This window comes from Cucumis melo, chromosome 7 (genome assembly GCF_025177605.1).
Source record: "Cucumis melo cultivar AY chromosome 7, USDA_Cmelo_AY_1.0, whole genome shotgun sequence".
NCBI lineage: Eukaryota > Viridiplantae > Streptophyta > Magnoliopsida > Cucurbitales > Cucurbitaceae > Cucumis > Cucumis melo.
The window spans coordinates 15,379,598-15,395,103 of NC_066863.1; the positions used below are offsets into that span (position 1 = coordinate 15,379,598).

The window sequence follows — 15,506 nt, forward strand, 5'->3', positions numbered from 1 at the left end:
AATGAAAGGTTTTAACTTGATAATAAACACACATGTGACCATCTACTTGATGTGTCAATTAAAACCATGAAGTATCTAAATGGTACACTTGGTAGATTAATAGGTCCACATATGTCACTATGAATTTGTTCCAAAAGTGTAGGTGACTCAACTCCCACTTCGGCTCGTGAAGGTCTAATAATTAATTTTCCTTGAGAGCAGGCAACACATGATAATTCATTGGATTGAATAATCTTCTAGTTCTTTAGTGGATGTCCATGAGAATTTTCAATAATTCTTCTCATCATTATTGACCCAGGATGACCTAATCGATCATGCCAAATAGTAAACATATTTAAATTTATAAACTTTGGGTTCATGATTGCATATATTTCCATTACTCGTATATGAGTATAATATAATCCAGAAGAAAAAGCAGCTATGGATTTCAATATATGCTTTTCATGTGTAACAATAAATGTAATATAAAGATATTCTATATTATTTTTATTGTTAGTTTGAACATGATAACCATTTTGACGTATACCTTTGAAACTTAATAAGTTTCTTTTTTACTTATTAGAGAACAAAGAATTATTAATTACAAATGTTGTTCCTCTTGGAAAAATAAGGTTTGCTTTACCAAAACCTTTAATCAAGTTTGTAGAACCTGATATTGGATTGACATTTGCTTCAAGCATTATCAATGTAGAAAAATATTTTTTACTTTTAAGTATTGTGTGTGTAGTTATACTGTCTGCCAAATATATGTCTTCATTATTCATCTTTGAGTCTCAACCAAAATATGAGAAATGTTCATAACTCTTCATAAAAAAAAATGATTACACTAAGTTTGTCGATTAAAAAGAAACAAAACTAACCTTGAAATGTAAATAATGTAAATAATGTAAATAATCTGATAAATGTTGAATAGAGAAAACAGTAAAACATAATGCAAGTATTAGTTTTGGACATTATCATAATTAAAGAAAGTGTTTGCTACTCCTTCATTAACATTAGTTTTCTCTTAAGGAGACTCAAAGAAGTCAGTAACATCCAAATGTGTCATGTTGGAAGGGTAAAATACATCATCTTGATAGGCAAAATTTACTTCCACATTCTTCCCTTTTTCCTTCAATGAGGCTTGATAGAGGTCGACTAAGTGCTTGGATGTATGACAAGTATGAGTCCAATGACCATTCATACCACAACGGAAGCATTGATTTTCACCACTTTTTAGCTTTCTTATTTTGTGGAGTCTTCCTTCTATGATCATCATTTGTAGTTTTTTAAAAATCTAGATGAATATTACCATGGAAAGTATAATTACTTCTTCCTCTACCACGGTCATGACCTCGACCTCAACCTCGACCATTATTATTTGAAAATACAGCATTTGCTTCAAGGAATGGTGTTGCTCAAGTTGGTCGAGATTCATGGTTTTTCATTAATAATTAATTATTTTATTCCGCCACACGAAGGTATGATATGAGTTCCGAATACTTTTTAAAACATCTTTCTCGATATTGCTGCTGCAGGAGCATATTCGAGACATGAAATGTTGAAAAGGTTTTCTCTAACATATCTTTATAGGTGATTTTTTCTCCGCATAACAATAATTTTGAACAAATTTTAAATAATGTGGAATTCTAATCATTTACTGATTTAAAATCTTACAACCTTAAGGCATCCAATCATTTCGAGCTCTAGGAAGAATCACATTTTTTTTATGATCATACTTTTCTTTTAAACTTTGCCATAGTTTATAGAAATCTTTTACCGTAAGATATTTAATCTTCAGTCCCTCATGAAGATGATGTCTAAGGAAAATCATGGCTTTCACATTTTCTTAACTTGAAGTCGTGTTTCCTTCTTTAATCATTTTTTCAAGATTCGTGACATCTAAATTAATTTTAGCAACAAACACCCATGGTAAATAATTATCATCATTAATATCAAGAGTTAGAAATTCTAATTTGGTAAGACTTGTCATGATAAAACTATAACAAATAAATTTACTTATATTAGAAATTTAATAAACATGTCAAATATGCATTCTAAAACAACTAAAATAAACATCATACTATGCACATGATACAAAATTCAATGGGACCAAAGTATAATAATTCAAAACATGCATGTTAATGCACAATAATTAAAATTACAAATAAAAATTACATATATACATATTATGAAAAATTAACAATAATACACATCAAAAAAGTTAATTTGACAACATACTTATACATAACATGTTTTTGCACACGAGATTTTCAGAGAAATTTGGTTCGTGGAGTTGAACTTGTGTTGATTTTGTATTTATTTTGTTTTGATTCGATGTGGTTTGATCTCTAGAATTTGATCCTTTAGTTCTCTCTAGGCTGGATGCTTATGTTTGATTGAGGAAGTAGAGCACGTGATATTCTTGAAGTTGGAGTCTTGAAAGAAAGCTTATATCTTCAAAGGAGTTTCAATCTTCGAAGGCGGTCGACTTTAGGAGTTGGGGAGTCTTCTAACTCTTGGGAGAATTCTTTCTAGACCTTTTAGAGTAAAAAATTTCAACCCCTACAAATGAAGAGAACTATTCTATTTATAGAGTTCTTTGGTGGGCCTTTATGGACTTGAGCCTAGTTGGTCCATGGACTAGACCTATGGACTCAACAACATGGGTTTGGGTCATATTTAACCTTTGGGCTAAATTAAGCTTATTTTTTAGTCCAATTGAATTTTAGCTCAAGTAAATACTATTTAATTGGACCAAATCAAATTGTCATATTAAAGGCACGTGACATCATCAGAATTGGCCAATTTATGTCTTTAATTTTAATTTGGAACACATGTCAATTTTTAATTAATTCTAAATCCAATTATGTTGTTAAATGACGTGACAATTTGTGATTGGTTCCAGAATTTCTTATTTAACAATGTTAAAGCAACATGCTTAGGTAAATTGATAAAAACATTTAGATCATAAAAACAATTACAAAACTTATACTAATAGAAAGTAGACAATTAACTTATAGACATAAATCATAAATAATCCATAAACTATACATAGATCTTAAAATAATTGAAATAAGAACTAAACTCTTAAACAATCATATAAATCATAAAAAAATTAAGATGAATCAAACCATAATCTCATCATGAACTAACAATATTTTTTAACAAACAATAATCTTGTAAACATAATATGTAAAATTACAACATGCAATAGTTATAAAAGCTTACATTCTCAAACTATGCATAATGTATATATGGAATATTTCATGCAATGTTTACAAATACAAAACAAAAAAACAAACTGATATTATAGTCTACCTTTTGCGAATAACAAAATTGTAGAGACTTATGTTGATAACGTGTTATAAAATAAAGAACAAAGAAGCTAAATAAGAACAATGAAACAACACAAAAGATGAATAGAGAAAAGAGGAAGTAGAGAACATTTGAACTCAATTGTGGTATGTCTTACGAAGGCACCACACACCTCTATTTATAGAATATATCATGGTATAGGTTATATTATGGAATTCAATGAAATCTTATCATTGTATAGGTTACGTTCTGGAATTCAATGGAATAAATGTTATAACATGGAATGAAAGAAGAGTTATATGAAAATTGGTAACCTATGTATAGATTATGGATATCTATAATTATATTTACAATAATGCTTTAAGAAATATATGTATTGTTATATTTGAAAAAAAATAATGTTTTAACTTAATTTAAACATCAATAATATATTAAAAAACAATTATCTCAAGTGCATATATTAATCTCTTCCCTCCAACAGATGTTTCCACGTTTTTACATTCTTCCTACAATGATAAGAAATAATGTAAAATTTGAAAGAAAAAAGATTATATATTTTTTAAAATGAAAGTAGCATATTTTGAATTACTTTTTATGCAAACATATTTTCTTCAATAAACTCTTTGCTAAATAATTTTAATGATAACAATGATGTATTTTTTTTACCTTTTTTTTTGAATGATGTATCTTTTCTATTTTTTGAAATTAAATTTGTTGATTATAACACATTCATTTAACAAACTAAAAGGAGTTACAAGCATAAAAGCTATGCTTGTGTTGAAAGATTAGTTAATATAAAACTATGGAATAAAATTATCCATAGTGAGCTAACATAAAACCCTCAAATATCTATCTGTTTAAGTAAATTCTTTTAATTTAATTAATCAATATTAATTAACATAATTCCCTTGTGTTTGTGTCCAAATTTGTTATTTGTATATATATTTCCAACAATTTTGTCATCTAACACAATTACCTTGAAAAAATGTTACTTTAATATATTAAAAAAATTATAATTGCAGAAAAAAATTCTAATTTACAAAGTTACGTGCAGGAAAAAACTATCAACCTAATTCAGGAGGAAAAAAGAAAGAAAAAACAAAAGTAGATAGGGGTAAGCATCGACACACAAAAAAGGGGGGTTCTTGCAAATATGACAATTATAGTATCATAAATTAGGCTCATAGCACGTCATTTTTACATTTGCGAAAATAGCAAAATTGAAACCCAGCCCGCATTTTAAAAATACAAAATTACGAAGCTACCCTTCAGTCATTACTGATACCAGTATATACGGTTGATACACTAATATATATCGTTGATACATCAATATATACCGTTGATACACCTAATTTGATGTACTGCTCGTACATTTTTTTTACTCTCTAATACTTCACTGATACATATTATTAGTTTAAAACACTTGATATGTTGTTGATACACTCAATCAATTAAATACACTTGAAGCACTAAGAATGATACACTTTATATATCATTGATACACTTGTTATTGTTTCCTGATATACTTGATAGATTTAATACACTTAATCACTTGCTAAACTTCATTGATACATATTATTAGTTTGATACACTTGATATGTAGTTGATACAGTTGCTCAACTGTTGATATACTCAATCAATTAAATACACTTTGATGCACTAAGAATGATACACTTTATATATCATTGATACACGTTATATATCGTTGATACACTTGTTATTGTTTGCTGATACACTTGATAGATTTAGTACACTTAATCACTTGCTAAATTTCGTTGATACATATTATTAGTTTGAAACACTTGATATGTTGTTGATATACTTGCTCAACTATTGAAAGACTTAATCAATTAAATACACTTGATGCACTAAGAATGATACACTTTATATATCGTTAATACATTTTTTTGTTTGCTTGCTAATACATTTGATAGATGTAATACACTTGATCACTGGCTAAACTTCATTGATACATATTGTTAGTTTGAAACACTTGATATGTTGTTGATACACTTGCAAAACTGTTGATACACTCAATTAATTAAATACACCTGATGCACTAAGCATGATACACTTTATGTATTGTCGATACAGTTGTTATGGTATGTTTACAATCTTAATAACATGTTGAACATCATTATCGCCTATAGTCAACAAATTAAAACTGAAAGTTCAATACATGACTCAACCTAAATTTCAGTATGAATCAAGTTCACAAAAGAATCAAATGATGATATCACTCCATCAACCAAAACACAATTTGTTTTGTAATCCACGTAGTAATGTTGCTCATCCCATTGACCACTTTGAAAAACAATTACTGTCAATTTAATCATAACTATAATGAACTGCAACAATTTTGGAAAAATAAAAAACACGTAGTAAGTATATTAGTCAACTAATACATATAATATAAGTATATCATACCGTTGATATAAAAAACTGATACAAATTAAAAAAAATAGAACCGAACGTAACTAAATAAAACCAAACTGATCTACGAAGTTCCTTTCGATAAAAAATATTAGGAACAAATAAAAGAACAAATAAAAGAGATGAGGAAGAACTAATCATAGCCCTAATTTTAATAAATAATATATGAGCAATTCACAGAAATAATATTAGGGCTTCAAAGAAAGGAAAGAAATACATACATAATTCTTGTTTTCCCTGAAGAAAAAATGAGGAGAATAGGAGAAGAAGACTAGGAGAAGATGATAAAAAAAAAAGGCCAACGAAAAGGGAGAAATCTAAAAGAACGAAACTGAAGAGAGAAGAGAAGGACGGTGGAGAAGAACGGAGGAGAAGAAGCAGAAGAAGACGAGGAGAAGAGAAGTAGGTGAATAGAAGAAATGGTGAAGAAGAACGACAGAGAAGAGAAGAAGAAAACGAAAAATGAAGGAGAACAATAAAGAAAAACGAAAGAGGAAGAGGAAACACCAAAGAAGGGCAATTTTGGAATAATAAAAAGAATAAAATAAGAAATATCAACCAAAATTAAAAAGTTGCTATATTTGCAAAATTGAAAATGTTAGTGCTAATATTGTTAAATTGGATTTTTATTGTGTCACCCAATACAATTTCTAAAAAAAAAACTGATTCAAACGATTGAAATCAAAAAAAAATTTACACCCTATATGACAATTTCAAAAAAAAAAAAAAAACTCACAGGCTCACAATGAAAAATACCAAAAATGAAGAAAAAAAACAAAAGAAGATAGAGGTGAGCATCGACATCAAAAAATTTGATCCGAACGACCGAACCGACACTCGATGGTCAGTTTTATTAAAATTATGGTTGGTGGTCGGTTTTGTTAAAATGTTTCAAAGAATCGACCAAAACCGACCATCTTGTTAACTAAGATCGACCAAACATAATATATATATATATATATATATATAATGTAATATAATTTAATATTTATTATTCAATATTAAGGGGTCTTTTAAAAAATATAACCAAACGACAAAATATTTACACTTTATATAATAATTTCGAAAATAGAAAAAACCCTTGTGCTTACAATGGAAAATACAAAAAATGACTATTAATTGACACCTAGTACGTGTAATATATTTGGTAAACAATCGTTTAGATTTGGTCATTCTTTATGAAACAATCATTTAGATTTGATCGTTTAAATTTGGCTCCAAATTTAAACCATTTTTTTTCTACATTCTTTAATGCACGATTATTTAGATTTTGCTATTCACGATCATTTATATTTAATCGTTTAGATTTGGCTAATTTGGGTAGACAAATCTAAACGTTTTTTTTAAAAAAAAAAAATTAGTATTCAATTGTTTAAATTTAAGTAACCAAATCTAAACAATTTTCTTTTTCAAAAATTTTTTGGTACACGATCGTTTAAAATTTGGATAATCAAATCTTTAGGATTTTTTTAAAGTATTTTTTGATATACAATCGTTTAAATTTGATATACGATCAATTATTTTTGGTATAGTATAGAATCCTATAGATTTGATCGTTTAAATTTGTCTAACCAATATCTCAACGATTTTTTTTCAAGATTTTTTTGATATACGATTATTTAGATTTAATTGTTTAAATTTAGCTATCCAAATCTAAACGAACTTTTTTTATTTTAAGATTCTTTAGTGCATGGTTAGATTTTGTTATTTTCTAGATTTTGTTATTTTCTATACACAAGCATTTTCTCAACGATTCTTTTTTTCACAATCTTTTATATTTGACACATAATCTTAAATCAAAAAACAGTTTTAAAAAAATAAAAGAAAATATATTTTATATTTTGTACACAATTTTGAACCAAATAATAACTAAAAAACAATAAAAGGAAAATGGTAGAAGAAGAAAAAAGGACGATGGAAAGGAAAAGAAAAATTGTTAAAAAAAAGATATTGGAAGAGCAAACAAAAATATTTAAAAAATTACAAAAGAAGAGAAAAAACGATAAGAAAACAAATCGCAAGAAGGAAGAGAAAAAAAAAAGAAGAGCAAACTTGAAATATTAAATAAAAAAATGGTCACGAGCCGTAAATATTTTGTCGATTTGTTATGTCTATAAAAATTAACCTAATATTAACTATATAAATATTTGGAGCGAAAGAAAGGTTGTCAAGCCCAATAGGCGATTAAGGGTGAAAGAAAAAGAAAACCTGGCAAGAAAAACGAATCGACCAAACTGAACTAAAAATATCGAACCAATTGAAACCAACCCGCTGAACATTGGTTGTCGGTTTAACTTGGTGTAAACTAACTAGGTTGGTTTATTGCCTCAGTTTTTGTACAAAACCACCCCACCCGACCGATGATCACCCGTGGAAGAAGATAAGACTACAAATATCAAATATCCATGGGAAGAAGCTGTCTTGAATAGATAAATTAACCAACCATAAAGGTTACAAATTTCAAGGGTTGCTACTCTTTGGTTAACCAAGTGAAATCAAAGGCTCACCATTTCTCTCGGATTTGACATTGAAATGGTAGCCAAAGACTTAGGCATGAGCAAAATTCAAGGAGACTCCTCAGGCCAATCAGGATAAACATGCTCCTCAAAAGCATACTCCTCGTCATCCACACTTGTGTAATCTTCTCCCAAAAACTCCAGCATGTCAAATTGATCATCTAATTCATCAGCCACAAAATCCCAAATCAAGTAGCTAGAAGAATCTGAGCAACCATCCCATCTGATCATCTCCGAAAACTCTTCCAGTGGACCGATCAACTTCACCTTCGAAAACTTCTTGAACCTCTCATCTAGTATCACATTCCAACACCCTTGCACATCTAAATACTCAAGCTCTGGGCAGTTCTCCAAGATTTTCAGAACTGATTCAGTATTGACGAGCAAATAGGCTATCTCAAGCCGCTTGAGCTTACGCATCGTTGATGCAATTGCAAGAGCCTCGTCATCTTGAGAAGACCTGTCAATGGCTTCAAAAGGACACATAACTCTGCGCAACCCTATGAGATTCACACAATGCTTCCCAACAGCCTCAAGGGCTGGTGCTCCAATGTTTTTACAAAAGCTTAAATCCAAAGAAGTTACAGCAGAAAGCCTGTCAGCAACCTGTTCTACAGTTGAATTCGTTATTTCACTTCTTGGTACCCGTAAAGTATGAAGAACTTTGCCACTGTCAATCAGGAAAGTAAGGTATTAATTTAAAGAAAATAGGCGCATTCAAGCATACAAGAATTTAAACACAACTTAGTACATGACTCCAAAACTTGTGAGGTTGTATTGTTTTCAACCCTCACTCAAATTTCTTTCTAGACATTTTAAACCCTCTGCTCCCTTCCAGGTTGAAACTCTAAATTTGGAAGATGAATGTTTATATTTTTTATTCCACTCATCTAAAGAACAATGGAACATTTTTCTGTCAAACTTGACCAATCAATTGCGCAGCACTTAAAAGAAAAGACCAGAATGAAACAGAGATAGTCATAGTTTTAGCAGTCATTTGGCTAAACAATGATATTAACAAATGGAAGATAAATCTCAATTGGGATAATAAAAGATGAGTAGCTAAAACAACCGTGCATAAAAAAAAAAGCAGACAAGAAGATAGGGTTATCATCGGACTCACTATTTTGCAATCAGGGACAAACTAGAGTCATTAGGGAGAGAACTAATGCAGAGCTTGCGAAGGTAACCAGAGGTCCTTGAAATCAACAATTGAAGCATTGTATTGACGCTAACGGCATCTCGAAGTAAGCTCCAATCCATAATGTCTATCTCCTGCCAACAGTAAGGCCCCAACACTGTTTCTCTCCATGATTTGCAAACCCTTGGAATTACAACAAGTATCTCCTGGAGTGACAAATTCTTAAATATGAGACCCAATGCATCAGGGAATAGCTCATCCCATCGTCGGCTACCGCAATCCTCCATCAAAGATTACTACCTTTTCTTTACAAAGGTGAAAAGAAAAGAAAAGCAAATGAAAATTACGTCATGCCAAAGCTACGAAGCTAAAAGACTTTTGAATGAGTATCGTGTTTAGTGGTTCCTCACATCATTATAAAGCAATCAATGGAAAAAAGTTAAAGCAAATTGAAAGGGACACATCTCACTCTAACTAAAATATCTGATTTCAATTATTCCAGGTCTTCGGGGTAAAACCCTGCAAGTTAAGCATTTTGATCCAATTTCAACAAGAATTTCATAGCGGAGCCCAACAGGAAGCAAAATTGATACTGAAAAACAAAAATTCCAACTCCTAAAACGAATCGTAAAAACAAAGAATATATATGTGAGTTCAACAAATTTTATTGTGCGATGTGTATTTACACAGCTAAAGGAAGAAGAAGAAGCATATGAGGGTCGTACAATAAGGGGAAAAAAGCAAAGAAAACACAGAAAAGTAGAGGTATAAAAGACGAAGCAGTTCTAAGATTACCGAAAATAAAAGATTTCGGATCTCCAACCCTGAGTTTCTTCGAAATCAAGACGGAGAAAGAGTGAGGAAAGAAGAAAACTTTGAAGGGACTACACAGAGGAAGGAACGGTGGTTTCGAAACTTATTAGGGAAATCGCCTTGTTCGGCCGGGCCAATTCAAAATTAGTTTCATATTTATTATGTATCTAAAAACTTTCTTTTAATGTATTTAATAAAAATTAAGTTGTCTTTTCAAAAATATAAAAAATGGACAAAATATTTACCCTATATACAACAATTTCAAAAACGAAAAAGCCTAGAGGCCCACTGTATAAAATACCAAAAATACCCCTCAACCACTCCGTCAATAGCGCGTAATATATCTGCGATCGTTTAGATATGATTATAATTTATACGCAATCGTTTAGATATGGCTAGAAGGCGATCACTTAGATATGGTTATAATGTATACCGATCGTTTACATATGGTTCAATATATACGTGATCGTTTAGATATGACTATAATTTATACGCGATTATTTAGATATGACTATAATTTATCTTTTTAATTCCATCGTTTAATTTTGTTACACGATCGTTTAGATTTGAGGACCCAAATCTAAATGTTTTTTTTTTTTTAAATTTGGTAGACGAATTTTTTAATTCTTTTGGTACGCGATCGTTTAGATTTCTTTACGCGATCGTTTAGATTTCTTTACACGATTGTTTACTTTTTTTACACAATCGTTTACATTTGGCTACTCCAATCCAAATAATTTTTTTTTCAAGATTTTTTATACACGATCTTTTATTTTTTAACGATCGTTTACATTTGGCTACTCCAATCTAAAAGATTTTTTTCAAGATTCTTTATACACAATCTTTTTTTTACACGATCATTTACATTTAGCTACTTCAATTTAAATGATTTTTTTCAAGATTTTTTGTCTTATGCACAGTCGTTTAGATTTGGTTAACCAAATGTAAACGCGTAAAAAAAAGAAAAGAAGAAAGACGATGGAAAGATTAAACGACGTAAAAAATAATCAGAAAAGAAGAAGATGTAAATATTAAACGATGTAAAAAAGAATAAAAAAAGAAGAAAGGTGGTTGAAAGAAATCACAAAATCAGAAAAAAAGAAATACGATGCAAAATTTAACAACGTAAAAAAATAATTGAAAAATAAGAAAGATGAAGGAAAGAAATCGTAAAAAAAAAGAAATACGATGCAAAAATTTAACAACGTAAAAAAATAATTGAAAAATAAGAAAGATGAAGGAAAGAAATCGTAGAAAAAAAGAAGAGGAAAAGAAGAAAGACGATGAAAGAAATCGAGGAGGAAGACGATGAAAGAAATCGTGTGAGGAAGAGAAGGGCAAACCTGGAATATTTAAAAAATGGCTAACTTTATGGATTTTGTTACACGGGTCGTAAATAGTTTCGTGTTTTGTTACATTTATGTAAGTTTCCCAAAAAATAACTTAATTTTCATTTACTTATAGTATATATCCAATTTAATTGTGGTATATATTTGGGAAACTTACCTATAACAAAATACCAAACTATTTACGATCTGTGTAACAAAACCCATAAAGTTAGTCACTTTTTAAATATTCCAGGTTTGCTCTTCCATATTTCTTGTCTTTCTCGTGATGAAATCGTCTCTCCTGCAATTTCTTTCATCATCTTTCTCCGCGATTTCTTTCATCGTCTTTCTTCTTTTCTACTTCTTTTTTCTGCGATTTCAGTCCATCATCTTTCATATTTTCAATTGTTTTTTACGTCGTTAGATCTTTCCATCGTCTTTCTTCTTTTTTTTTTTTCACTACGATTTCTTTCCATCGTCTTTCTTCTTTTTTGATTTTGCGATTTCTTTCAATTGTCTTTCTTTTTTTTTGATTATTTTTTACGTCGTTTAATATTTTCATCGTCTTTCTTCTTTTCTGATTCTTTTTTGTGTCGTTTAATCTTTCCATCGTCTTTCTTTTTTTCTTTTTTTTTTCGTTGTGATTTCTTTCCATCGTCTTTCTTCTTTTCCTCTTCTTTTTTTACGTAGTTTAAATTTGGATAACCAAACCTAAATGACCGTGTACAAAAAAATAGCAAAATCTAAAAAATCATGTATAAAAAATCTTGGAAAAAATCATTTATATTGGAGTAGCCAAATGTAAATGATCGTGTAAACAAAATAAATCATCGGTAGACAAATCTAAATGATCGTGTAGATAAATCTAAACGATCATATAAAAATAATAAACGATCGTATAGCAAAATAATTTTAAAAAAATTGTTTAGTTAAATCTAAACGAACGTGTACCAAGTTTTGAAAAAAATCTTTTAGATTTGGGTCCTCAAATCTAAACGATTGTGTAACCAAATTTAAACATAACCAAATTAAACGATCGCGTAGCAAAAGAATTTAAAAAAATTGTTTAGCCAAATCTAAACGATCGTGTACCACGTTTTGAAAAAAAAATCGTTTAGATTTGGGTCTTCAAATCTAAACGATTGTGTAGCAAAAGAATTTAAAAAAATTGTTTAGCAAAATCTAAACGAACGTGTACCAAGTTTTGAAAAAAAATCGTTTATGTAACGACCCAACTTTTCGGACTAAGCTGAGGTCACTACGTAGTACTAAGACTCGACAGTAAAAACACACAAACTCATAAAAGACGGTTGCGATTCATTAAAAACGTTTAAAATATCACAAAAGCAATTTCGGGCCCTATTTTAAATCACGTTCCTAAGAGTTCCAAAATATTGTGCTCAAATCATCAAAACAAAAACCACCAATCAAATGTTCTAACCATGACTGGATCTGACAATGAAAAACATAACAAGTAACAAAACCACAATACAAAGAACATCAGACCATCAGTACCCATCAACAGAACAACTCATTACATATATAATAGTACATAGGCTACAACTAACGGTCACGTTACCTTTAATCAGTCAAAAGAATATAAGTGATATGTACTAGTCAAACATGCGTCAATCAATTCAATACAGTTACTATTGTATAATTCCCATGTGGGTTACTACGTTTCCAGTCTTGGTCCGAGGTTCAGTAGTAAGAAATCCCTTACCTGAGATGTAGCTAAAATCTCGTTCAAGTCTGCGTCCAAACGAAACCACCTAAACACAAACATATGGGTTTAACAATGACATCACCACAATCCACAGTAGAAAATGCTCCAAAGCAACAACTACCGACTTACCCAAGCAGAGGAGAGTTGGCTTCTACTGCGCTTGCCGTAAAATTCTTGAACTCGAGCGTCACCTCCCCAACACCTTCAGGGGATCAACGAATAACCCAATCAATCAGTTCAACATTTTAATCCGACATTTAGGCTCTCACGGAATATTGAAAACATTAGAAATTTCTCACTTGTCCTTACCAAGACTCACCGGGACTCGGCACGAATGGACACGACTTAAGTGGCTCGGTGGATCAAGAGGTTGGCTTGGAAAATCGACTTGGCTTGGCTCTTGGCTTACGGCTCGGCTCGGCTCGGCTCAGTTCTGTTATCAGCTCGCGGCTCGGCTCAATTCGGCTATCGGCTCGCGGCTCGGCTTGGCTCAGTTCTCGGCTTGCGGCTCGGCTTGGCTCGGTTCTCGACTCGCGGCTCGGCTTGGCTCAGGTATGGATGGCGGCTCGGCTAGCTCGACTCAACTCAGCCAACTTGGAGCCGATTTGGTTTTCACACGGCAGCGAACACACGGCGGCGGCGGTAGAGGAGATTTTCCCGGTTACCTACGTTGATGCAAGATGCACAGTGGCCGACACTGCTCAACCGAGGCAGAGACGGCCGATGGTTGGCCGTGCGTGTGGAACCAAGAAGAAGGACGGTCGGAGACGGGCTGCCGTTGGATGTCTTCACGTCGGTGATGTGCGACTGACGGCGTACGAGGCAGAGACGGAGACGATGACGGGGCGACTACCCTAGAGACGGAGACGAAAACGGGGACGGAGACGGAGTCGAAGACGGGGACGGAGACAGGGACGGAGATGGGACGGGTGCGTGAAGAGAAATGGATGAAGGGGAGGCGCCGTCGGCTGCGGGAGAAGGAATGAAGGAGAAAGAGAGAAAAAAAACGAAGACACGGGGGGGCGGTGCGCGGGAGGCATTAGGGTTTGATTTTAAAAAAAATATTATACATATATATAATAATAGAATAATAATAATAATAATAATAATAATAATAATAATTATAATAATAATAATATAATTAATAATAATAATAATATAATTTATATTATATTATTATTATATTAATTTATACTATATAAAAAACAAATTCATACTCTTAAATTTCTTTTTCTTTTCCCTTTAAAACCGACCAAAAATTAACACCAAAAAAATTTTAAATTTCCGAAAATTCACATAAAAACGATAAGATTTTCCTTGAAATTTGGGGCGTTACAGTTTAGATTTGGGTTCTCAAATCTAAACGATAGTGTAACCAAATTTAAACGTAACCAAATTAAACGATCGTGTAACAAAATTAAACGATAGAATTGAAAAAATAAATTGTAGCCATATCTAAACGATCGTGTAACAAACAATAGTCAAATCTAAACGATCACAAATATATTACGCGTGCGTTGTTGATGACATATTTGACGAGACATTTTTGATATTTTACACGGTGGGCCTCTGGGCTTTTTCTTTTTTCGGAATTGTTCTATACAGTGTAAATATTTTGCCGTTTTTTATATTTTTGAAAAGACCTCTATATATTTAAGTGAAATATGGTAATAATATATTGAATATTTTTCGAAAAAGTAACGATTTTATCATAATTGCACATTTAGCAAAGGTTTTGTAACTACGATCATCTCCTTAGTAAGACTTTCGTCCATTTTCCGGCGTCTTTCACCCAATAATTTAACCATCTGATTTATCTCTCATCGATCATTCTTTCTTATTCCGGTCATGTCCTTCAATTTATCTAGTGAGTGCATATTTTTGTTTAATTTTTCATTGAAGTTTCTTATCAATAAAAATTACACTGTGAACTTTTCGGTCATCTCCTTCAACTAATTGTATTTTCTTTCTTAAATTGTGTAATAAAGTATACAGTATATAATGAACTTTGTTTTTCTTTCTTATTTAAATATTATTGTGCAGTTAATGAACATCTTTTTAAAATATAGTATACAGTATATAATGAACTTCTCATCCCTTTCTTATTTAGCATATACCATTGGATAATTAAAATGATTCTATGTTGTGCTCGTTATAGACACTTTGATATTTATAATAAATACATAAGCAGTGACACATGTATTTTTTTTTTATTTCTTATCACGTGTGGTCAAATTTGCATTATATTATTA

At 31.1% G+C, this 15,506-nt stretch overlaps 1 protein-coding gene across 7 annotated transcripts; it reads right to left on the reverse strand.

Moving 5' to 3' along the window:
* Window positions 1-7,939: 7,939 nt before the first annotated feature.
* On the reverse strand, window positions 7,940-10,342 carry LOC103495755 (F-box protein FBW2-like). 7 transcript variants are annotated; one of them, XM_051087652.1, is made up of 4 exons: window positions 10,183-10,337; window positions 9,857-9,906; window positions 9,370-9,687; window positions 7,940-8,916 (listed from the first exon to the last, which is right to left on the reverse strand). In XM_051087652.1, the coding sequence occupies exons 3-4, from the start codon at window positions 9,672-9,674 to the stop codon at window positions 8,295-8,297; spliced, it is 927 nt and encodes a 308-aa protein (XP_050943609.1). In that variant the 5' UTR covers window positions 9,675-9,687; window positions 9,857-9,906; window positions 10,183-10,337; the 3' UTR covers window positions 7,940-8,294. The 7 variants fall into 7 exon arrangements, with proteins under 7 accessions (XP_050943609.1, XP_008455634.2, XP_016901770.2 ...); XM_008457412.3 differs by having other exon boundaries at window positions 9,370-9,692; XM_017046281.2 differs by having other exon boundaries at window positions 9,370-9,692; window positions 9,798-9,906.
* Window positions 10,343-15,506: the final 5,164 nt, after the last annotated feature.

Excerpts from the sequence above, each read along its gene's own strand:
- LOC103495755 (XM_008457409.3), bottom strand. The coding sequence starts at position 9,674 with ATGGAGGATTGCGGTAGCCGACGATGGGATGAGCTATTCCCTGATGCA. Across the intron at positions 8,917-9,369 it reads TTGTCCCTGATTGCAAAATA|TGGCAAAGTTCTTCATACTT; the intron begins GTGAGTCCGATG and ends CCTGATTGACAG.